Genomic DNA, 24,040 nt, shown 5'->3' on the forward strand with positions numbered 1-24,040 from the left:
TGGTTACAAGCATTCCTCCTCATATCTTTCTCTGTGTTCATCAGAACAACAGATTTGGAACAACCTGAGGTCGAGTATGAAGCCAGAAATACATTTTTTGGGTGAGCTGTTCTTTTAAGATGCAGTTCCATTGTATAAAAGGGATATCATTGCATGAATTTTAATTGCTAGTGCTTGCTGAAGCAAAAACATTCAGTTGCCCCAAACGTGTCTTAATGAGAAAATAAAAAAGCAATGATTGATCTCCTGCAGACTTTCAGTTTGGCCTTGGTGCTCATTTATCAAGTCGTCTTTCCAACAGCCTCTAAGCCTGGAGTTAAATCTCTGATGTCATGAACACATGGAGATGTAGCCAGTTGCATAAGCTTACCGCAGCCAACCCAGAATATACAGAGCACAGATGGTGACCTTTGATGTCATACTAGTGTGCTTAAATCCAGATAACCAATCACAGAAGAGGAACAGGAGATTCTTTGCAGGGACCAAATTCTTATTTGATTGTGTGCCTATAAAAACCCTAAAACTTAGATTTAAATATTTCAACATCAAATAAAAACATCAATAAAATTGAATGTAAAAGTTTATTTCCATAATATACACATACAGTACATTGTTTCAACAAAATGTACAAAGTGCAATATGCATTGGAACTACAGCAAATCTGCAGTACAAAGGACAAAACTATACTGCATACTTAAAAGCAATTACAACAGTGACAAAAGATGAGGGAAAATTGAGAGAGAGAGACGCCATGTCAACACAGGACCCAACTGGCGCGAAGCGACATGACAACCTGCTCGTTCTTTTGTCGCGTCTTGCCGTGCCGCATCCAGTTTGGACAGTATTTGAGATTATAATGGGTTCTAATGCGTTTCTAATGACTTTTGTCGTGTTGTGCCTGTCGCATCCAGTGTGGAAAAGGAGAGAGAGAGAGAGAGAGAATTCCAAATTCGTGACCACTGCAATTGAACAGCATTCTTTATTCACAAATGATACTTTTTGACATAACCAGCGTGACATGAGAATCTCTTTTAGTCAGCTGACAATGCTTGAATCTATGGCTGTACCTAATAAAACATCATGTGGCATGTAATAATATCGATCAATATCACACAACTTTGGTCATCACTTAAACATAATAAAATCCCAACAGTCTCTTACAGCCCTCACAAATTGGCATTTGCTTCAAATCAGCCAAACATCAATAATCTATATTTTCTCTACAACATGATTCAGAAGTGCAAGTCAAAAAAACCCACCAGCTATAAAATGTGCCCATGTACAGTAATCCTACTCTCTCACTTTGACTAACTGTCAGCATTTAGCCTCTAGTGCTTCTGGGTAAGGCACTTGATGTTGATGAATCAAGACAATGTAGGCAACCGAAACCATTTAATCTCCGACCCAAATTTGACTTCAATATGGCATCCGATGGAAAATCTTTGGGGAGGAGTTTGTCACTTCTCACTGTGTGCATTTCCTTCTAGAAGGATATAAGTAGCAGTTTATGACACAAACTGCTTTCTGGCCTAGAGCTTAGTACATTTTACAGTTTTTAGTAGTTTTGTCCTAATCGGTTTAAGCCCCGTAGATCAAATAAAATAATAATGGTGTTGACGAATGATACTCATTCAATCAAAAACCATCATGCAACTTGCAAGCAACTACAGTATGAGGAAATGTTTCAAGTTAACTATTGACTATCAGATATAAGTACCATTAACTCCAGCAACCCTGTTACATGACCAACATACAGTATTTACAGACAGTGTATTGCTGAGTGTGTTTGTGTGAAGGTGGAGACTGCATGTGTACTATGAGCCCGCTCATATCTTAAAGCGTGCGCACACACATTCTGAAAGGGTTCATAAATAGTTCACAGTAATGGTGCAGCCGCTGTGCAAGGCGCCACTCACACAAATCACATTTCAGTTGCTTAAATCTGACATGATGGCATAGATAAGTGTACAAAAAAAATCTTAAAAAAATGTAAGTAAAACTATACTGCATAATAAACCTCAAGTACTGTTGTTGGGTTGTGATCACATCAATGGTATGGCAGTGGTCTTCAGACACACACAGAGTAAACAGGTCGTATTTCCCCTCAAAATCAATAAGAATAGAAAAATGATATTTTGCTTAAAGCAAATAAAGCCTGGACCATTTGAATTATTAATATGCGTATTATTTTTAACAAGGACATGCCCGCCTCAAGTCTCATTGAAAGCGTTGAATAAACCATTGTGCCTTTTTTAATACGCTATTTTTTTTGTAATACAATATATACTGTACTACAATAAAAAATAAAAATAATGGGTATATAAAACAAAATACTTTTGTGTTTTTGGTTAATTGTGACATGGACTTGTCACCTAGAGATCCAAACGCTCACATTTAAAGAGATAGTTCACCCAAAAATGAAAATTCTGTCATGAGTTACTCAAATCTGTTTAAATGTCTTTATGTTGAAAGAAATATATTTGAATGAATGTTAGCAACTGAGATTTCTGAGGCACTGTTGGGGTCCACTAAAATGGTTGTCAAAGGTGCCCCAGAACTGTTTGTTTTAAATTCTGCAAAGAACAGAACAAATAAATTATTTAATAATTATTTCTACTATGGTAGTCAATGGTGCCCCAGAAATGTCAGTTTCTAACATTCTTCCAAATATCTTTCTATGTGTTCAACCAAACAAAGAAATTGAAACAGTTTTGGAACAACTTGAGGGCGAGTCATTTTCATTTTTAGGTGAACTATTCCTTTAAGAAATTCCCAATATTACGAACTATGGTGTCACACATATAGGGAGTCTGATGGTGTTGTAATTTAATGTCTTGTTAAGGTCTTTTCACCTTTCATTTCATTCTTATTGAAAACTCACAGAGTATTGCTATGACAAAGATTCGGAACATACCAAGCTGACTAACATCAAAAACACAAAAAGTTCTGTTGGTTTTCAGCTTTCCAGGAATGTGCCACCCCATTAAACTACTACCTCACAAGCCTCTCATCACATGAATAAGCATAAAGGGCTAAAAAATGTAACAGTCTCTCTTTAATTAATGAAGTAACTGATTTGTATCAAATTTGGAATGACAAACTGCTCTTCTGCTACTGAAACTAAAAACAAGAAAGTCCAACTTTCATAAAATGAGTACAAGCTCACTGACTTTTTCTGTTATTAGAAACTGCAACAGTAAAGCCATGCTTTTCCTAAAAACTCAAATCTGCCAAGTCTAAATTTATCTCCGTGTGCAAGGTGCTTGACTCTCAACCCTTCTGAATGATTGTCTTTCATACCACCCTCATTGAGAATAAAATGAATAATCTTAAAATAACGCTCCTCTTGGTGGTCTTAATGACCCTTCAGACCTCACCGTACACACTGAAGTGCTGCCAGTCACCGTGTTTTGTTTTCTGCATCGGCCAAAACTGTCCCACATCCTTCAAGCCTTGATCTGCCCTACAAACATTACTGTATAAGAATGAGGTATTGAGCCTGTCTCTAAACGATCAGTGTTCTACAGATGATAAAAGAGAAACATGAGGATGAACCAAGGTTTCTCGTGCACATTCATGATGTCTATCAGCACATAAAGAACTTTTCTAATCAAGAATGCGTTTCCTTACACTGTATAGTCAGGAAGTGAAAGCTCAGCGGGAGTACAACTATAACCCTTTTATAAATTTGTGACCATTTCCGAAGGAATCTGTGACTCATTTTGTGCCGCAAAATAAGTGATTTGCAGTGCGATGAATGGGTGGGCTGGAAACATTACACAATGGTCTATTTTGACTCTTTCTTTTACAGCATTTGGGATCCTATATTTTGTCTCCAGAACAGCGAGATGAGCGACAGCAAGAAGAATAAAAACCTTTGTCAAGCTTTGTGAACCGTTGACTTCTGCATAAACATGTGCAATACGCGTCCATTTGGATTCCATGCGAAGAAAGGCTGTTTTGAAATATTTGATATCGATTCCTTAAATATTGAATGTTTTTTGCATGAGACACATTTCCAAACTCAAACAACCTGTTTTACCCACATAAAGATCTTCAGTGGATTCCTGAAATGTTCAAACGTTTATTAACATCTATCTCAAAAGTAGCGCGGCACTTAAAATCTCCCGTTGTTTGTAGTCAGCTCCTGGACTCCCCAGGTCCCGCATCTCCTTGGTTTAAAAGGTCCATATCGGTGGACGTCGAGGGAGGGGAAGATGGCCAAGGTCTGACCCAGTCTGGGGTGACCGAGCGTTCAGGCTCTGGAGACAGCGAGAGCATTAGTAGCGTTCCTACGTCGGAGGAGCACGCCGAACATAAGTCCTCCGAGGAGAACGTGAGGCTGCCCAGTTTGGCGAGAGAGTTGGAACGCTTAAGTCGTGACGGTACTGTAAGTCCCGCTAGACGCATTCGAGCCTCGATTTCCTGCGCGCGTTGACGCACGAGCCCTGGTTTCCCCCGGACGCTGCGGATACTGTCGCTACTGGAACTGCGGGTGAGCGTGGAACCATGCGGGGACGAGACGGGCGTCAGTCCGCCCGAACCGAGAGCGGCCAGCAAGGTCTCGTTCGTCAATGGCACTGCCGCTTCGGTCGAGAAATCTGTCCGTGTTCCGAAACAAGTGTGGTATGGGTCAGTATCAATCGAATTGTTGGTTGCATCCTCAGATTTGCTAGAACAAGCACCCCGTTGCTCATTGGCACGTGCACGCTCCTGGAAAAGCCCGGAGAGTTTTTCCAAGCGCTCCGTGCGACGGCGAACCAGTCCGGACCTTTGCAACTGCATCAGAGTTTCTTGTTGTTGTGATGTGCATGCAGACTCCATACGTTTGACATCTCCCTCATTCTCAGAACCCTTTGAATCTGTCTCTGTTTGCATTACATCTCCTTCCACCTTGTTCTCCTGCAGCGATGTCCCATTATCCTGGTCAAGGGATTTGCTTTCTGGTTTGTCAGTATTTCCTAAGGGCATTGCATTGGCATCAAGGCACACATCAGAGGCAAGCTTGCCGCACTTGGCTGTCACAGAGTTGGCACAGGGTGGCGTTTGAATGGAGATACTGGGCGCGCTGTGGAGGGGTAAAGGGGCAAGGCCTTGTCTGTTAACCTCTAACAGAGCGCTCTGGGTGGTCCTGGAAATGAATGGCGAGCCAGGACCAGGCCTAGCCTTAGTATGCAGCTTCAGATTGGCACATTCCTAAACAAAAGAGATAAAAATGACATTTTAATGCATTTAGAATGGATCCAAAAAGAGTATTGCTGCAAATCTTTTCAAGATTCTAATCTACTAAGTGAGGATGTGCAAAAACATCAGAATTTAAAGGACCAGTAACCCAAAAATAAACATTCTGTCATCATTTATTCATCTTATGTCATTTGATTCAAATCTATTTTACCTCCACAGAACAGAATCAATTTGAAAGAAGGTTGACACAGCTCATTTAATATACATTATAACTAAGAACATTTTTTTTTGGATAAACTGTCCCTTTCAGAAAACATAATTTTTTATGTGGTCAAGTGCACTCACAGTGAGATTGTGTTGTTTTCTGTGATTGTTGTTGTTGGAATTCTCATTGCACGTATGGTTCAGGCTCGCCAGATCGATCCCTCTATCATCCGACGGCTTCGACTCCATCTCCTCTTGCTCCTTCTGAGCCTCCTCCTCATTCTCCTCCTGCACCGTGCTGAACTCCAACCGCAGTCGCAGTTCCTCCAGAGGCTCCGCCCCTCGGGAACGCGTCTGAGCGGCCGTACCGTCCCCAGGAACGGCAAAGTGGGGTAAAGGAAGATTTTCATCAAGAAGCGCATCTTTCTCTACATCTGCAACCTCGATGTACACGCGATTCACATCTACCAAAGGTGGTGCATGGATTGGCGTTGATGGTTCGCTGTCGAGGGCGGAGTCGGACAGACAGCGGAAGTAGTAGTGGAAGTTTTGTGGGTGGGCGGGGTCCAGATCCAGGCTAATGGGAGACGAGTGGGCTGTGGGCTCACAGCAAACTGTTATTCCAGGAGTTGTGGGGTTGTGGGTGATGCCCTCAGCGTTTGAACAGCATGGGGCAGCGGCCTGCTGGCAGTCGGGGTGATCACATTCTGAATCAGGATGCCAGAGACGGTTATGCCGCTGTTTACTGTAGTGCAAACAAAGAAACAAGATAGGGTCCAAATCGGACAGTGGTTATATTCATATTTACAGTATATATATATATATATATATATATAGATGGGCATGAAAGAACAGTAAAATGTATTTCGAGGCAGTGTTTATAAAAAATTACTATGTAACCTGTCAAAAGCTTTGGATCACTTGACAAAAATGTTTTTTATGATCTTAAAAATCTGTACCCTGAATGTGTATTTAAATTTTTGAAATTACTGTTGTAGGCAAAAAATTATAATTGTGCCAACATATTCTTTCTTTCATTGAAAAATGTAAAACAGACTTCTTGGACCAACTAATCAATAAATGCAGCCAATAAGAGGCATATCCTTCAATACTGTTTAAAACGCTTCACAGGTTGAGAGCTCTAGAAGCTGATTTGTAAAACACTAAATATTATTTATATAATAAATTATGAATCTAATAATATGTTAGCATCTTTAGACTCTTTTATTCCCACAGTTACAATATTATTATTTTTCTTAAATGTGAAAAAAAAACTGAATGAGTGATCCTAATCTTTAGTGTATAAATGAATACGTAAATTTTACTAAATTTATTTCATGACCCTTTGTTTTGGCTATCCACAGGTGTTTATAATCACTTAAAAAATCATAATTCACCAACAATATAATACAAAAAATAATCTAGAGCTATATTAAAGGGTAAAATGGCGCGAATATGTGTTTTTCTGTGTCTTTGGTGTGTTATAAGTTGCCCATTCATGTATTAGACACCTGAATAGCTCAAATTAAAGTGTCGGAACAAAAGTTGATCTAAGAGCAAATGCTCACCCAGACCTCCCTGAAAGGCCTCGTGTAACTACCCCCTCACAAATCCATGTCAGTTTGTGGTATGACTAAGACCACCCAAATGTGTACGCAAGTAAGGTGGGTAAATTGTGAGTAAATTGTACCTGTCAGTACAATTGCTATGGAACGTGATGTTCAAAATATGGTAAAAGGCGTTACATTTCTGTCACACACTTGCAATGTGCTACTAATCACTACGCTCTGGTTAACTGGCCAATCATAGCACACCTCGCTTTTCAGAGCGTTGAGCTTTGTAAAATATCTACACTTTTCAGAGAGGCGGGGTAAAGAGGAGAGACAAACATGCACGGTATGTGGAAAATACAGCGTTTTTCAACCTTAAATCGTGTAAACACATTACATCTAAAAGAAATGATAATATTCGTTTGAGCCGTGTCATATGACCCCTCTTAAATCTCATACCTGGCATCCAGTATGCCCTCATACTCCGCCAGCTGTCTCATAAAGCTGGCGTTGGGGCGAGTGATACTGCGCTTCTGTTTGACAAAGTTATAAGCCTTCTCCAAAGACCAGCCGTATTCTTTCATAGCATAGGCTATAACTGTGGAGGCAGACCGGCTTACACCCATTTTACAGTGAACCAAACATTTGGACTGAGTCTTCCTAAACCGTACAGAGAAAAACAGCATTAAGTAGAATATTTTACAACTGATCCCTAAAAATTTGATTCTAGCTTAATATACTTTATTGAAATAAAAGCATTGTTGTCAATAACTGATGAATGAAGACGTCTACAAAGTATGGTCACATAACAGCATCTTACTTTGCTTTGACAATGAAGTTGTAGGTATCATTCCAGTGTGCCAGCAAATCTGTGGCCTCATCGTCGTACACTCGGACGTTATGGTAGCAGAATGTACCCGGAAAGAAGTTATCGATTTCCCGCGTAACATTTAGGATATACCCCACCCTAAAACAGACATGAACATCTCAAAATTGGAACATTTGCACAAAAATGGAAAACCATATGCATGGAAGTATTTCCTTCCTTAGAGACTCTGAAAGCTGTAAAAGACAGCTTTGCTCTGAACTTTTGCAACAGGAGAGTAAATTAAGAGATAATACAAGCTCAACTTAAAAAAAATTCAGTTCACCAAAAAATAAAAATGATTTCATCATGCATTCATGTCATTCCAAACCTAAATACTTTATTTTCTTTTGCAGAAGATTTTGAAGAATGTCGGTAACCGAACAACAATGACCCCTATTGACTTACAGTATATTGAATGTACATAAAACCACTTTTATTTGTTCAACTACATCCATACTCAAAGTTGCCAAAGGAGGGTATTAAATTAAACGAGGATTTTTATTTTCAGGTAAACTATCCCTTTAACTAAAGTTAACCCATTTAAAGAACTGGTATTATTATAGAAAACATGGGAAGAAGAACAATAAGGGAATGTCATTTAAAGAAAAAACTCACCCAGTTTCCTGTAGTTCCTCTAGATTGGAAGCATTCCATTCAGAGCCCTGAAAGATGTACGTAGAGAATCATTGGCTGAACCCAAATGCTTTACATTTAACAAAGGTTGCTATAACTACAGATCCCCTAAAGTGAAATTTTGGGAGAAAAAACGTCTGCATGTGTAACCATTTCTAATTACTGCTAAACACAATATATTCTTATTTAATGAAATCAATTTATCATTGATAAATATCAGGGATGCACCGATAGGATTATTTTGGGACGATGCCTATTTTAACAAACAACTATTGGCTGGTTCCGATACCGTTATTGGTCAATCGCATAAAGTACTTCACCATATATGCTAGTTTTCAATTAATTTTACTGAACATGAATTGGATCCATTTAACATTTTAAGAGAGGCAGTGGTGTTAATGTGCCTTAATGCAGGTAAAGATAAAAATACAATAAGACAACATGACAATCTTTAAAGGTGATTTTTTCTTATCAAATATTTATTTTATTAACAACATTAACTCGAATTTGACTTAAAATTGAACATTTATAAAAAAAATTAAATAATTTCTGTGCTGTTGCTATTTACAGTAATTATCTTACTCAGAGAAAAAAAATGGATATTCAGACATCCAACTCATTGCCTCCATTCAGTTAATTAACAAAAAAGGGACCTATGAAATTTGTTTAATTTTTCTCCTAAATTCCATACATTTTTTGTAGATTCTGTGTTTTCTTTTTTTGTGGAGTACAACCTTTTTAATATGAACGAGTATCTTATGTTTTTTTTTCTTTTGCTGTTTTAAGTCTACTTACATTTAATTATACGTTTTTGACATTTTTAGTAGCAGTTTTATCATGTGATTAACTTGGCCTTTTATTTTGACGACAGACTGCTGCAAAGTTTGAAAGCATCTTCTTTTAAATGAAACGGTAAAATGCGCCTGAGGTAAAGTCTGTTAGAGCAGCGCTGATTCAGTTTATGTGTATGCGTCCACCAGATGCTAAAAAGTCCACTACAGTATACAAAGCCACACCACCCATTCACATACAGAACAAGCAGATTGCATATTTAAACTGCAGCTGAATAATTATTAGCGCTATTCATAGCACAATTTGAATTTTATAAGCTGTTCAGTTCTACTTTCTGGCGTTTGCTACTTTACATCCGTGTTTGCTACTTTACATCTGTGTTTCCCCCATCATGGAAATTATAGGGCCCTAATAAACCATCACTATCTGCCTTTTTCATGCTATTGTCAATATGCCGATGGTGTTAAATTAATCCAATATCGGCAGATTAATATCGGTGGCCCATACATCAGTGCATCCCTAATAAATATCTCTTGCCTCAAATGACAAAGCTCGTTTTCCATGTTGCTTCCTTATGTCAAATCCCAAAGTGACATGGAGACTCCGATTCTCGAGTAGGATTGGCACGGGTCAACTTTTGAAAAGGTCACCTACAGTATATGCAGCACTAACCAGATAAAGATGGTCAAAGATGATAGTGGCTTTGTCCATCTGGCCAAGGATAAGCAGCATCTCGTTGTCTATGAACTCTTTATACTCCTTCAGATTACGGTTCATCAGCTGCTCCAGCTCATTACGGATCTGAGAAACACACATAATCGTCTAAGAAAAACTTGATCATCTGTGTAAAATGTACAAACTGTATTTCCAACTGACCTCTTTGGACGTGATATTTTCCAGGTCCTGGCACATCATGACGCTCCTGAGTTTGGTTTTGATTAAGCATTCGGTTCTTTCTCTCTCCGTCGGCCTGCGGAACAGAAAGTGAACACCATCTATTGTGGCAGTTCAATAAAGAGCATCAAAGAACATCTTATTTGCGCACCACCTCACTTCCTGTGGGTATCGGGCAGATCAAACATCTATGAGATTACACATGTGACAACGTTCAACAAACATGTATGCTTCTTGCTTGTAGTCTCGGTCAGTCGCAAGAGAGGAATGCAAGAATAAGCCATTTTCAACAGCAAATCCAAACGTTAATTAGAATCTTCTGCCGGGATTGAGCGCTGCCAAGAGCGTTGGCTTTTATTACTGGTTTGCACTCACTTGTCTACGAAGACTGCGGGAGAATCCGGTCGTAATGTCTCCAGGTCCTGCATGGCATTCCACTCGTTGATGGAGCTCTGGTCGGAGCCGATACAGCTCTCATAGTAGCCCATCCACGTGAGGGTCATGCCACCGGGAAAGTAGTTAAACCTGCGTGATACCTCACACGCCTTGTGCAGAATCTGTAGTGCTGACCTAAAAGAAACGGGTTCAATGTGAGCTTTAATCTTGACCAGTGATCAAAGTTAAAAAGTTTGTTAAAAAGTTAAGATAAAGAGAAAAACCTATTGAGAAAAAAATAACAAGGCACATTGTGAACAGATTCAAGTAGTTAATTGAACTAGCTCTCTTCCAACAAAAAATGAATCACAAAGATTTTTTGGAAATGGTACCATGTGTACATTTTTTGAAAAAATAACCAAACTATGTTTTCTTAATATTGTGTGTACATGCATGACTACTTAGTTGGTATAATATTGGCATACAATAATACAACTCAAGATGAACGTTGATATAATAATCATTAGGAGACCATTCCAAATGTTCATTTAAACAGCATTTCTAGATGTATTGTGTCCATTCCAGTCCAGTCTATAAATTTCAACAAAATCAAACCTGCGGAGGCTGACAGCTTGACAGGACGAGGATCTCACATAAAATATCATTTTGAACTTTTCCTAAATACAAGTACAAATATTACTGTCGTAAATGAATATGAACTTGTTTTCTTTGCAGTTTTGAGGTTTTTTGGACCTGTCTCTCCAGTTTTCATTTTCTGCAAATAAATGCAGATAGAAACTAGACATTTTTTAGGAATATTCGAGAAATATTGATTACCGTTTACGTTTACAGAATGAAACAAAAATAATCATTTCACCTAAACACATGCTTATAAATAGTAAAGTCAGAAAAACTGAATATGGTATTTGAAATGGTCTTGTATTTGTTCCTTCGACAGTATATCAATTTTAAAACTGTTGGAGTGCTTTTCTAACCCAGATAGCACAATCCATCTGGTTTACGTCTATTTGACATCAGCATTGACATCTACAAGACATCTGCAATACATAGTTTGCTCATCTGCAATTTGTGTCAAAGACGTCTGAACATCTGTAATACGTCTGCTAAAGATCTGGAGATCTGTTGCGTAAAAACATCTGCTAAACATCTTAGAAAGAGCAGCTTTACATCAATTCTAAATCATAAACATCTTGCAGACATCTTCTAGATGTCTATATGATGTCTTAAGGCATACATCTCAGAGACGTATTGCAGATGAGCAAACTATGTATTGTAGATGTCTTGCAGATGTAAATGCAGATGTCAAACAGAGTAAGCCAGATGTACATGTGCTATAAGGGAACAGTCACCAGATGGCAGTGTGGAGCTCAGTTCTTTATAGACATCAAACTCCCAAAGCACATGTGAACAAGTACAAAAAAGGTTCTCTCATATCTTCTCTAAACCCCCAAAGAGCTTTTGATTTCTACCTTACAAACAGAGTGTACAAATTCATCTAGCCAATCATGAAGCAGCTTTAAAAAAAAAAAAAGATTTAGCTTTTACCTACAGCTGATTTAAAATCAGTCAAAAAGTCATTGTGTGAAAAGTTGCTAGAGAGCTTTTTATTTTAATCAAACGCTGACAAAACAGAATAGAAACGAAGTCCAAGACAAAACCACAAAGTCCAATTACAAAATTTAAACAGATACTGGCACATAAAAAATAATGTTCTCACCACATGGCCTGCACTGACACAGGTTTGAAGATGTGCGTGCGCCCCGCCGTAGTCATACTGAAGCCCCTGGAGACACGAGAGGTTAACTAAGGCCATCATACGTCATCACAAAAGAACTACAACCTCTGTAAATAACAATTAGTAAGGGATACTTCTTATTTTTGTCCTTGCCTGTGTTTCAGATTTTGTTTATAATACACAAAATGTGGTTCATAAACATAGTTTAGATCTGTGCACCAAATGTCTATAAGGGTCCAACAGCCAGAATTTCTCTCGGTGTCGAGAGGAGGCAGCACTCACCCATCTCCATCTAAATGAATCTTGGTATCACTCCACAGGGGCAGCACCATCCCAATGGAGCAGTTCTTACTGTGAATGACAGAAAAAACAAGATAATATGTATTACACAAGAATATAACAGAAGCAGGTTTTTTCACAATTTTCACACCCGCCTCGATGAAACAGCACAAATCAGTAGTTGCATCAAATTAATAGTGCACCAGGAATGATCATTCTGTCATCATTTTCTCACCCTCGTTTTTTTACACACCTGTATGATTTTCTTCTTTCTTCCATTGACCACTTTCAAGAAAGTAAAGTCCCGGTGAAATTACAAATGACAATTCTTATTTTTTCATGAAATATTGCAGCCTTTGTAGTAAATATCTTAACAATGTGGGTCATTTCCTTTTAAAAATTGAAGTACCCCCTTCAGTTAAAATCTAAAAATGCACTTCCGCCCTGATATGACTAACCATCTCAAATTACATAAATTAGACGGCTTGGCCGGATCATCCGTTAACTCCTCCCCTTCACCATCAGTCTCTGCCAGTTTCATTTCAAAACTCGGAAATGTGTCAGAATACAGAAGTTAAACGTTCGCAACTTCTGGATTACCGGGATTACCCCTGTCCCCAATTTACTGGTATTCTTTAAAGGAACCTTTCCTTTATCAGACTCATTTGGAAAAACATGAAGGTGAGAAAAGATATTTTGCTGTGAATTTTTAAACTACTTTTCGTTTTATCATGCTAAAGGCATTTTCGCTCATGTCACCTGTCTTTGTTGCTGAAGTCCATGCCCAGCAGTATGTGTTCTTCTGTGTCCTGTCGACCGCTGGTGTAGACCACCACCATGTATCGCACACGATCCGACCAGGCGCTCTCCAACCGCACCGCCTAGAAATTGTCAGAGACAGCAATGAGAAATCACAGTATATTAAACATGTCACTGAAAAAACTCTTTGATAACACTTTCCTTGAAGCATGTATGTATAATGCATTATAAAGAGTTATTAAAGGGTAAAATCCATCATAATTCTTCATAATGTGTGTTGTAATGCATTATATGTAGTTGTAAAGAATTATAAGCAATTTTAAATGTGTAGTGTAACAATGAATTGCTAAGTGTTATAGTGTATAATAACAATTATTTATAAGACATTACAATGCATTAAAAGGTGCATTAAAATGCTGTAAACTACTTTTATAAGGTATTATACATGCATGCTTCAATGAATCAAAACCTGTACATGACTCTTTCTGTGGAATTTATAATTTTGAGAAATCTCTCAATTTTTTTTGCCCATGAAAGTCAATGGGGGCCAATGTTGTTTGTTAAACACGTTCTTCAAACTAACTTCTTTTGCATTTTTCAGAGAATGAGATGGGGTTACTAAATGAGTTTTTGTAGACCATAAAAATCCATTCAGGCTGCCTCACCGCCAAGAGTAAAGTCACTGACTGTTTGTGTATGTATACACAAGTTTGGCTATACTTCTACTTGTATAATACAATTCTGTTTGGCTATATTGCTTTCGTAAATATAATAAAACATGTCATGGGGGTGCACACCAATAAAAATGTACATAAATCAATCTAAAATGTCCACATGTTTGTGTGGTTAAAAGTATCATCAGCCTATTAAGAAAACAACAAAACAGTTAGCTCTCTTTTGTATAATAAAGAAGTGTGTGTGTGTGTGCGTTCTAACCAGTTTGATCCGATCCTCAGAGCGAAGAATGTTGATCATCACCTGCAGATGTTGAGGTAAGTCACCTGTTGAGAAAATTTTGATTTTAAATCTGTTGAATAAAAACACAACCATAGAAGTAAACAACAACACCAAAGACGATGTAACATCCACATTCAGGAATGAATGAATCACACCTGCCGTGTATGAGCGTGAGGAGGGATCCTGGGCTATTCGAAAGCAAGCGGTCCAAAAATGTGAATGATAGGAATCTTTAAGTGTTGGGTGTGAAGAAAGCAATGTGGATTCGATTAATGTTTTTATAGCACTGTTGATTTTACAATCTTACAGAGTACAAAGTGTCCAAATACACACATATGTAATGCGAAGGGAATGCGCTGATATCTAAAGGAGCCTGTTTGTAAATACAAGTCTAAGACATTCCTATAAGGGAGTTATACCACGGTTATCCAGCAAGCAAATGCATTTGTACTTTTGGCTGGTGTATGTTCAGGTATGTACAAGTAAGTTTTCCTTTTAGTGTCAAAAAGATCAATAATTATAATCTGACGACATGTCAATCATATTGTTGCATCAACTCAGCCCCTCCTCCTCCGCTACGAATCAATAAGAGATACTCATTGATCCGTCTTCATTTCATTTTCCTTTACACAAACTAACCTCCTGGATCTTTGCCTACTTTGCTTTCCTACACAAACAAACCTCTTCCTGTTCTTGTACGTTTTGGCACATTCCATGAAGGTCTGATGTAACTAATATACGGAGCCAAGTATACGAAATACATAAACAAAAGCCAACATATGAAAGCCAAATAAAGCATAAGATCCCAAGCATGTCGTATACAATGATCAAAAGGGATGATGTACAGTTTATTGACTGTAATATGAAAACGAGGCTATGTTTCTGACGTACACCAAAACAAGGCTTGTGGTCTTCTGACGGTTCACAATGAGACACATTTACATACGTTTACATACTTATGTGATAAAAGCTGATATGTAAAAGATTAGCTATGGCAACACAGACAACTGAGCGCTTTGATTAAAAAAACAGCACGGATGAAAACAGCAAGAAGAGAACAACAGTTACTCATCGATAAACATCAGTCGGACTGATTTAACGCAGTATGACAAACTAATTCCCTATTAGTTACATAATTTGGCTTGTATTTCAAAATGTTATTTTGACTATTTTCATTTATTGTCAGGGGTTCATCATTGTGAGTCACTCCCTGAAACAGTAATTCAAAGTCTTGTCACAAGACATTAATTTCCTCTTACAAAATAAAAAATTCACTGTGCTATAAAAACACGTGTTTTACGTGTTTTTCTGTGTCTTTGGTGTGTTATAAGTTGCCCATTCATGTATTAGACACGAAAAATTGCAAAATTAAAGTGTCGCAACAAAAGATGCATTCTATCTAAAAGCGAATGCTCATCCAGACCTGAAACGCCTTGTGTAACCACACCCCCACAAATCCATGTCAGTTCGTGTTATGATTTGACTAAGACTGCCCAAATGTATAGGAATGTAAGGTGGGCGTACCTGTCAGTACAATTGCTATGGAACCTGATGTTCAAAATATGGTAAGCAAACGATAATATTCGTTTTCGCCGTGTCATATGACCCCTTTAATATTATTCCTTAAAGTAGCAAATAATAGGAAAAAATTACTTTATCATTCTTTGTTCTGTTGAACACAAAAGACATTTTGAAGAATGTAGGACAGCAAACCGTTCTGGGGCACTTTTAATAACCATTGTTTTTTTCCTACTATGGTAGTCAATGGGGGTTGAGATCTGTTTGGTTACAAGCATTCTTCCAAATATCTTTCTCTTTGTTTATCAGAACAAAGACATTTATACACATTTGGAACAACTCGAAGGTGAGAAAATGATGACAGAATTTTCATTTTTGGGCTAAGTGTCCTTTTTTACTTCTGCGTCAGACCCATGGCATAGCCTCTACAGTGTAGGCAACGCGACGGTCGATAGGCAATGGTCCCTAGGCGTCAGTGTCAACAGGCATGTTGCTTGTGCAACCACGACAAGAGCAGAAGAAGCCGTTCCTTGTGTACGCTGTTTGAGAAGCATTTAGCAGTAGTAGCGGCAAGAAAACAGTCACTTTGGCAGCTTGAGTTGTTAAATACTCAGGCTTTATAGTTTACTTTTAACAAGATCTCAAACTATTTCAGACTTGTGTTTGTGTTGCACATTTCAGTGCTGATGTTTTGTGTTTACAAAATACATGACAGCAAACCACAGGCCAAACCCTCATCTGCAGTGGCGGCTCCAGACACTTTTGTTTGGGGGGGCAATGGGGGGTCCTGGTCATTTCAAGGGGGGTCTCATGAAAACCCCAAAAAAATACAGTGGACATGGCTAATAACTGCATATTACTGCTACTAAACAAATAAAACCAGATCAATGCACACTGTGAAAAAAATGACGACAGGCAAAACAAAAAGCCGCATCTTTTGACAGAATATTCAAGACACTGGTACTGTTTGAACCACGAGTAACTAAAACCCTAGGATGCTAGCTGCCCCTGCGATCCAAAAGAACGACACGGTTATGATTTTAATTTAGGCTGTCTTGGTTTCTCATCTGGGCCATAGCTTAAATCCCCTGTTAAATCCTTTCCATTTCAAATAACGTATGTGCAACATTAAATGCAAAATGAAAATAAAAATTCAATTATATCAATTACATTTGTAATCATAAAACCCCTGTAGGAACTCCCAAATGTAATTGATATAATTGAATTTTTATTTTCATTTTGCACTTAATGACACATACGTTATTTGAAATGTATATTTAGATACACAATTGCATTGTCAATTTACATACTGCATTGCCATTTTGCATATTACATTGCAAATAGAATTTTGCAACACATATGCTTCCATATGCGAGTTGCTCCGGTCCCACCTCCTCATCCTTCAATTCAGTGGTTCTTAACTCTGGCCCGCGAGATCCATTTTCCTGCAGAGTTTAGCCACTTAATGTAGGGCTGCACAGATTGTTTGGCATATCGCATTAAAGTACCGCGAGAGCGATACAAATCCGTACAGAACAATCTGCACTCGAATTGCTCTCGCGGTACTTAAATGTCATACGCTGATAGATTTACGCAGCGCCGCATTAAGTTGAACGCGTCTATTCCTAAAGACGCTGATTAGCTTGTTCAGGTGTTTTATATCAGAGTTCGGGCTAAACTCGGCAGGAAAATGGATCTCGCGGGCCAGAGTTGAGAACCACTGCTCTAATTCCTCGGTGTCCTCTATTTCTAATTCTAGGATAAAGCAGGGCTCGCCCTCCACTGCAACGGGTATATTTTCAGTCCTATTTCCGTCTGCTGTCAATTTGTTTTTAGGTATGACGAAGCGATCCATTTTTAGCTTAAAGATATAAAGTGCGTTGCAGCACTTGCGGGCTCGCGGCAGCGGCTTGAACGCAATGACGTAATGCGCAGCGGCAGCAACGTTCATGGGGCGTCGCAGTGATTCTTATGTTTATATTTTTTTATATGTCGAATAAATTATGAATTATTATTGTTCTGCGTAGTTTGAAGAGGGCCATTGTTAAATCTTTATCCCGGATATATATATTTTAATATATATTAAATATTTTTTAATCACGGAGGCGGTGGGGGGTCAAATGGGGGGTCAAGGCGTTTTTTGGGCGGGTCTTGAGATCCCCCAAGACCCCCCCTGGCGCCGCCGGTGCTCATATGATAAAGGTGATTCAGTTTCATGAAAGTTTTAAAAGCACATTAAAAAAGGATCATGAAAATCATTATAATACGAAATAGCTTAGACTTTGCATGTGTACCATATAGAGAAAATGTGTATGACATGACCATCTTGAGTATTTAAAATTAAGAAATGCACAAATCTAAGGAATTATATCCAGTCTTATAAAGTTTTGCATGTAAATTATTTTATTTAATGACACGACATGACTGTCCATATTTTAGACTCTCTGGCTCCTGGCAGCATGAGGATGAAAATAGAGGAGACTGATGACGTCAGAATCACAAAAAAGAACCAAAATAACATCTATGTCACTAAAAACCATGTCAGCACCGAGCGAAGATATTTTAGAGGTTGATTTATATTCAAAATGAACATTTGCTTCACGATTTGACAGCACAGTGTGAGAAATGTTTAATAATAAAAAATACATTTTGAGAACATTTTGTTCCTCGACTGTTACAGTAATAAAGATCTGAGATAGTCAACCACAGTTTCTCAAAAGAGATCGCTGACTTCTCTTTTCATCACTATGATGCAATTGTGCTTCTTTTATGATCAAAATGATCTAATTCTTCTAATCTAATTCGAGATCCTCCAGACAGACGTTCAGTGAAGACGACACACATGCTGTTTGCAGAAGTCACTTTCTAAGCAGCCTTTGTCTATTTCATTGTGATTGAAAACTTGTTGAGTTCTTATACCAACATATTACTTACTGTACAAGAATGCGATGACGTTGTAAACTCTATACACTAGCAGTCAAACTAACTCGCTTGTGATGCATTCAAACTCGGCATGTAAAAAACAGAACCAGACAGTTGGATGACAGCATAATATTAACCGACTAAACAAAACAGATGCTTGATAACATCAGATCACATGAGGAACCGTTCATAACAACAACACCAAAAACAGCAGAACAATCTGTCTAAGCCTGCCATCACACGACAACCTGTCTGAAGGCGTGTTGAGAGGCCATGAATCCTTACACCCAGAGGGCTTGTTGTGTCTGTGTGAACTTTTTGTCACACAAATGCCCAGAGCAATGCACACCCTTCTGTTTAGCAGTAAATATGTCTGTTAAAATGTTAATGTTTAATTAAGTCAGCATGTCACACGTGTAATAAGGTGCTGGATGAATGGCGGATAGGACATCTGTTGTTTGTGTCTCTGCTTTTGATGGACAATAAGAGATTGTTTAAATACAAAAGCAGAAAATCAAATATGCTCTTTTAAATATTTTGTTAGTTTGTTGAAAAACATGGCACATGGACACCGGGGCAAGTTGTCGCAAGCTGGGTTGTTCTCTCAGTTTCAGCTAAATGTCCAGTTACACAAATGTATGTTTTTTTCTACCAATGCTGGTATGAATACTTTATGTATAATAGAAATTTATAGCTTCAGTCTGATATTTCTGTAATGTCTTTGTTAAACGTCAAAACCACACAGGCGCATATAAAAGTATCCTAATAGTTCATCCAAAAATGAAAACTCACCCTCTTGTCATTTCAAACCTGTTTGACTTTCTTTCCTCCGTTTTTTTTCAGAAGACAATAGAAGTTATTTTGAAGAATGTTGGTAACCAAACAGTGCTGGCACCCGTTAACTTTTCTTGTAAGGACACAAAACCAATGCAAGTGAATGGAGGCAAGTTAACTTCTAAATATCTTCTTTTCTGTTCTGCTGACGAAAAAAAGTCATACAGGTTTAAAATGGTGTGAAGGTCAAGGAAACTTTCACTTTAAGGCGAGAGTCAATGAGAATGCAGTTTAACTAAACAATTAAAGCCACGACTAAGGTATATGTCTATACAGAAACTGGCAGACTCAAGTTTTGATCTTATCCCCTATCTATCTTTCCCCCTATGGTTTTCATGTCCATTCTTGACTGCTCTGAACAAAAATTATGCAAAGCCTATAAATAACAAACAAACAAACAAACAATCTTCTTTAGCTTTCTTAGATTATGTGAACCACTCTTAAATTGCAACAAACAAATTGCATTCCAACATAAGTGACCCACAGCATCAGGAACCCTATCCAATAAAACAAAGTGTTTTACATTTTATGTGTCCCCTGCATAAGGTGAACAGATCTGTTCTCACAGTACCAATGTGCTGACTGCTGAGCTAAACTGCTAATCTAGCTAATCCTCACACACACACACACACACACACACACACACACACAGGTCTGGGAGACGCTTATCCAGCACTAAGATCTGTCTATCACTCCCTCAGCATCTGCCTCAGAAGTCCAGGCAATGGCACTTAAAAAATTTACTATTGCAAGCATAATTTCCACCAAAATGCTATTGTTTCTACAGTAGTTTTGACAGAATTAGTAGAATAACAAGAGATTGTCTAAAATACAACAAACGTTCTGCAATAAACATATTTTTTGTTGTGGTTAAAGGTGTCATAAGAGATTTCTGAAAACTGTTGTTATTTGAAATTAATAACCAAACAAACACTTCTACGCAAAAGAAACAGGCATGTAATGGACCTGTGGGTCCGATCCACTTATTTTTTCCTGATTACACTGCCAGGAATATGAGCAAGCACACTTTTTTTTCAACACACACACATTGAACAGACACAGCAAATATTTAAAAAATTGTTTGTTTAGGTGTTTAGTTAATTTTGCAGCAGCGTTTTTTAGAAATCACTTATACCGTGTCTACACTGAATGTGGCATGATGCGACACGACAAAAGACAATAGAATGCAGATCCCACTATAATTTTGCATTTTGTCTGCACTGGATGTGGTGCGTCGCAATGCTCCTTGCGTCATGTCGCATCTGGTGTAGACACAGTGTTACTGCACCTTTAATATTTACAGAACATGTTCAGTCTTTTTAGTAAAAATATAAAATCTTACAAAAGGTGCTACAAATGTTCTAAAGAACATTTCTCAACTACATAGAGTCTTTTGAGAAACAAAGTTTTTTAAGATGTTAAAGGATGAAACCATTCAACTAAATGTGGTTCATCTATGCCAGTGGTCTTCAACTAAACCTAGTAAATGAACCCTCCTTACCAGCCGAGGTCTGGGCAATTAAAGTGATACATCACCCAAAAATGAAAATTCTGTCATCATTTGCTCACCTTCGAATTGTTCCAAAAGTGTTCAAATTTATTTGTTCTGATGAACACGGAGAAAGATATTTAGAATAATGCTTATAACCAAACAGATCTCAACACCCATTGACTACCATAGTAGGAAAATCCCTAAAAGTGTGGGATATGGTGAGATGCATTTTTTAGAAACCCTTAAATCTCTTTATTGGACTCACCTGCATGCTTGTGATGCGGGTGACCTCTCGGACCCTGTGGACAACTTCCCTGCTGAAGAAACAGAGCAGCCCCCTTCACCATGAAGAAACTCTCGCTTAGACTGCAAAAGACAGAAAGGGCGGAAAATGTGAGAAATAATAGAAACAAATCAAACTATTCAAAAGAAAAAACATCACTTGGGTGGTGGATTTGGCTCTTAGCAATTAATGCATGGTTTTCTTACATAAGACTCACGCCTGTTTTCTCAACCCTTGTCTAGCAATCAACCAGTCAAAGCCTTATGGAAGGAATTAAACATGGAGTTTAAATACATTACACTACAAAAAGAGACTGACCTCATGCATTTAACATCACTGCTGACTTCCAGCCCATTTGAATGGTTATGACAGCAGACATCTTTAATCCTCTGGGTTTGAAATTTCCATGTTGCACAACCCACATCTCCAAAACTGACCCATATGCTCACGACAGGTGCTGTAGATATGAGATCTCAGGTGTGGTAGCAATTACCCTGACATATTATGAAACACACTAAAGAGAAGTGAAGTGCCAGAGGCTCACTATTATTCTGATGCACTAAGGCACAAGTAAGTCTTCACTGAAACTCGGTGCTTGAACAGACAGCACATACAAACAGACGCTTTTGATCTCTTCACAATGAGCTGTCATGAAAACACTCTTGACAATTGTCATTCTGATACAAGTGATTTTGTCTGATGTTGACAGCTGAATGAAACTTGGGTGCATGTATGCATTCAAGATTTGTGTGGATGGTATGCTCAAAACACTGAAAAAACAGGAAGAAAGTGAAAGAGAGCAACGCCAAAGTCATGGGTTTGAGTCCCTGAAAATATAAATCAAACATATACTGTACAGTAGTCGCTTTGGATAATTGGAGCTGGTAACCAAACAACACTGGATCCCATTGACTTCCACTGTATTGGACACAAAACCACCGAGACATCTTTAAGATTCCACAGATGAAAGAGTCCTATACAGGTTTTGAATGACAAGAGGGGGTAAATAAGTTTACTCCCAAAAAAATCTTTCTTTAAGGCTCAATAAAAAAATATTATTTATGCAAACAAGTCACCTACTAGTCACATTCACACAGTCCATTATTGGTACTGACCTTATTTACAAACAAATGACAGGATTTTATTTTTGAGTGAGCTATTTCTTCAAAGATCTGTTAACACACTCTGTTTCTGCCAGTCTCATATTAATCTTGAGTATCTATACAGTAGTATTGCACACGTCGTACCTTCACATAGTTTTTAGTTTGATGAAATTTATAAAAGCTAGATACAACTGTACGATTATTTCCGGAAAAACACGAGCTGCAAGATGCAGGCAGTGGGACGGAACTACAGTACGAGCACACAAAACATCTTGGCATTAATCTCTTCATGTTTTTTACATTATGCACGTACACGGCACATCGATTGGCAACAAAACACAGACATATGACTTAGTTTGACTTACCGCATGCAGTTCATATCTGGCGTCTTTTAGCATTGGGACCTTGCCATCTATCCGTTTTAAGCCATTTCTATTACATTTATCACTGAAATGTCGTGAACAAACAGACACACCTAAACTTCCCTATCTCAACAGTAACGAGCTGCACCTGCAGGCCCACAGCGCAGCCAATATTGACGAAGCGCAGACAATATTGATGGTGAGCGGGTCTTGCTCATCGGTTGGAGCGGGGGCGGGCCCTTTCGTTCGCCTTCAGGGAGAATTGCCCAAGAAAAGGAATAACTTTCTGAAACAAGTTGGAGTGCTGGGGGAGTGTATCAAGCACAGAAATACTACGTCATACGTCCAACTCGTTTTTAAACAAGTTGACCATGTTAAGCACGAGAAGCCAGCATGTTCAACAATGTAAACAAGTCAGAATGCATGACATTGCATGTTATCCCGCCTTTAAACCAATTATTGCTTTGGGGGTTAGGCAGCCCAAACATTTCGGGGTTGCATTTTTTTCTTGCCCTGACACTGTGCTTACCCATCACCTCATTTTCCCGACTGGGCTTAAAGTGTCTCGGCATTCGGAGGAGCGACGCAACCCTCTACCATCACATGACAAGCAATCAACAACAAAACTCGCTTTGTGCCAAAGCCCCCACCCCCCAATTTCTTTCTCTCCTACTTCCTTCACCTTCTTTTCTCTCATTCCCCTCTTCCACTTTCTCACCCTCTCTCCAAAGTCCTCGAGGGTGTCAGCGAATCACAGAGTCTTTTGTTTCCATCCTTTCTCTTTTGTTTCTCCTCACCCTGCTGTTTTCTCACTCTGTCCGCCCCTCTGAGCGATTTATGTGATGGCTGAAGGCAGCTCGGCACTGTTGGCTTGATGGATTGAGTCACAAAAGTGAAACAGACAGCTGGAAATGACGATGCACAAAAACACACTCATCACCAAGGGTGTAATTATGATGTGGGCAAGAATTGTGAGGAGATAAAACATCTTTGTCCACGTTTCACGCTTGCGTTTTAAACCTGGTAAACCTTCAAGTTAATGTGTAATCGACTATTCTGTGGAACATCTGAAATCAAAACTGCGAAACAGTGGCAAAATGTTTTGCCAGGTGAATATCACAGAAACCTTTTAAGGGCATGTTGGGTGTCATTAGCCACTTTAACACTGTTAAACTTTTATGCGCTGACAAATTGAACAGGTACTGTAGCACACACTTTCCTCTGTGAATACTCTTCTAAAAGTAACTAACTTACTTAATTTTGAACAAATTCTAT

At 38.5% G+C, this 24,040-nt stretch overlaps 1 protein-coding gene across 5 annotated transcripts in view; it reads right to left on the reverse strand.

Moving 5' to 3' along the window:
• Positions 1 to 562: 562 nt before the first annotated feature.
• ssh1a (slingshot protein phosphatase 1a) overlaps positions 563 to 24,040 on the reverse strand; it is a 40,904-nt gene continuing 17,426 nt past the window's right edge. For 2 of the 5 annotated variants that reach the window (XM_056745602.1, XM_056745604.1), the window contains 13 exons: positions 21,283 to 21,383; positions 14,231 to 14,295; positions 13,295 to 13,416; positions 12,539 to 12,607; positions 12,239 to 12,304; positions 10,501 to 10,695; positions 10,108 to 10,201; positions 9,904 to 10,032; positions 8,422 to 8,468; positions 7,759 to 7,905; positions 7,398 to 7,598; positions 5,530 to 6,133; positions 563 to 5,196 (listed from right to left, as the gene is read on the reverse strand). In XM_056745602.1, the coding sequence (XP_056601580.1) occupies positions 4,141 to 5,196; positions 5,530 to 6,133; positions 7,398 to 7,598; positions 7,759 to 7,905; positions 8,422 to 8,468; positions 9,904 to 10,032; positions 10,108 to 10,201; positions 10,501 to 10,695; positions 12,239 to 12,304; positions 12,539 to 12,607; positions 13,295 to 13,416; positions 14,231 to 14,295; positions 21,283 to 21,383 (2,896 nt within the window). In that variant the 3' untranslated portion in view covers positions 563 to 4,140. Of the gene's footprint in view, positions 5,197 to 5,529; positions 6,134 to 7,397; positions 7,599 to 7,758; positions 7,906 to 8,421; positions 8,469 to 9,903; positions 10,033 to 10,107; positions 10,202 to 10,500; positions 10,696 to 12,238; positions 12,305 to 12,538; positions 12,608 to 13,294; positions 13,417 to 14,230; positions 14,296 to 14,406; positions 14,869 to 21,282; positions 21,384 to 21,618; positions 22,275 to 22,768; positions 23,830 to 24,040 lie in introns of those variants that run through there. The other 3 variants (XM_056745605.1, XM_056745606.1, XM_056745607.1) reach the window with 3 other exon arrangements.

The sequence above is a fragment of the Triplophysa dalaica genome, chromosome 4, assembly GCF_015846415.1.
Source record: "Triplophysa dalaica isolate WHDGS20190420 chromosome 4, ASM1584641v1, whole genome shotgun sequence".
NCBI lineage: Eukaryota > Metazoa > Chordata > Actinopteri > Cypriniformes > Nemacheilidae > Triplophysa > Triplophysa dalaica.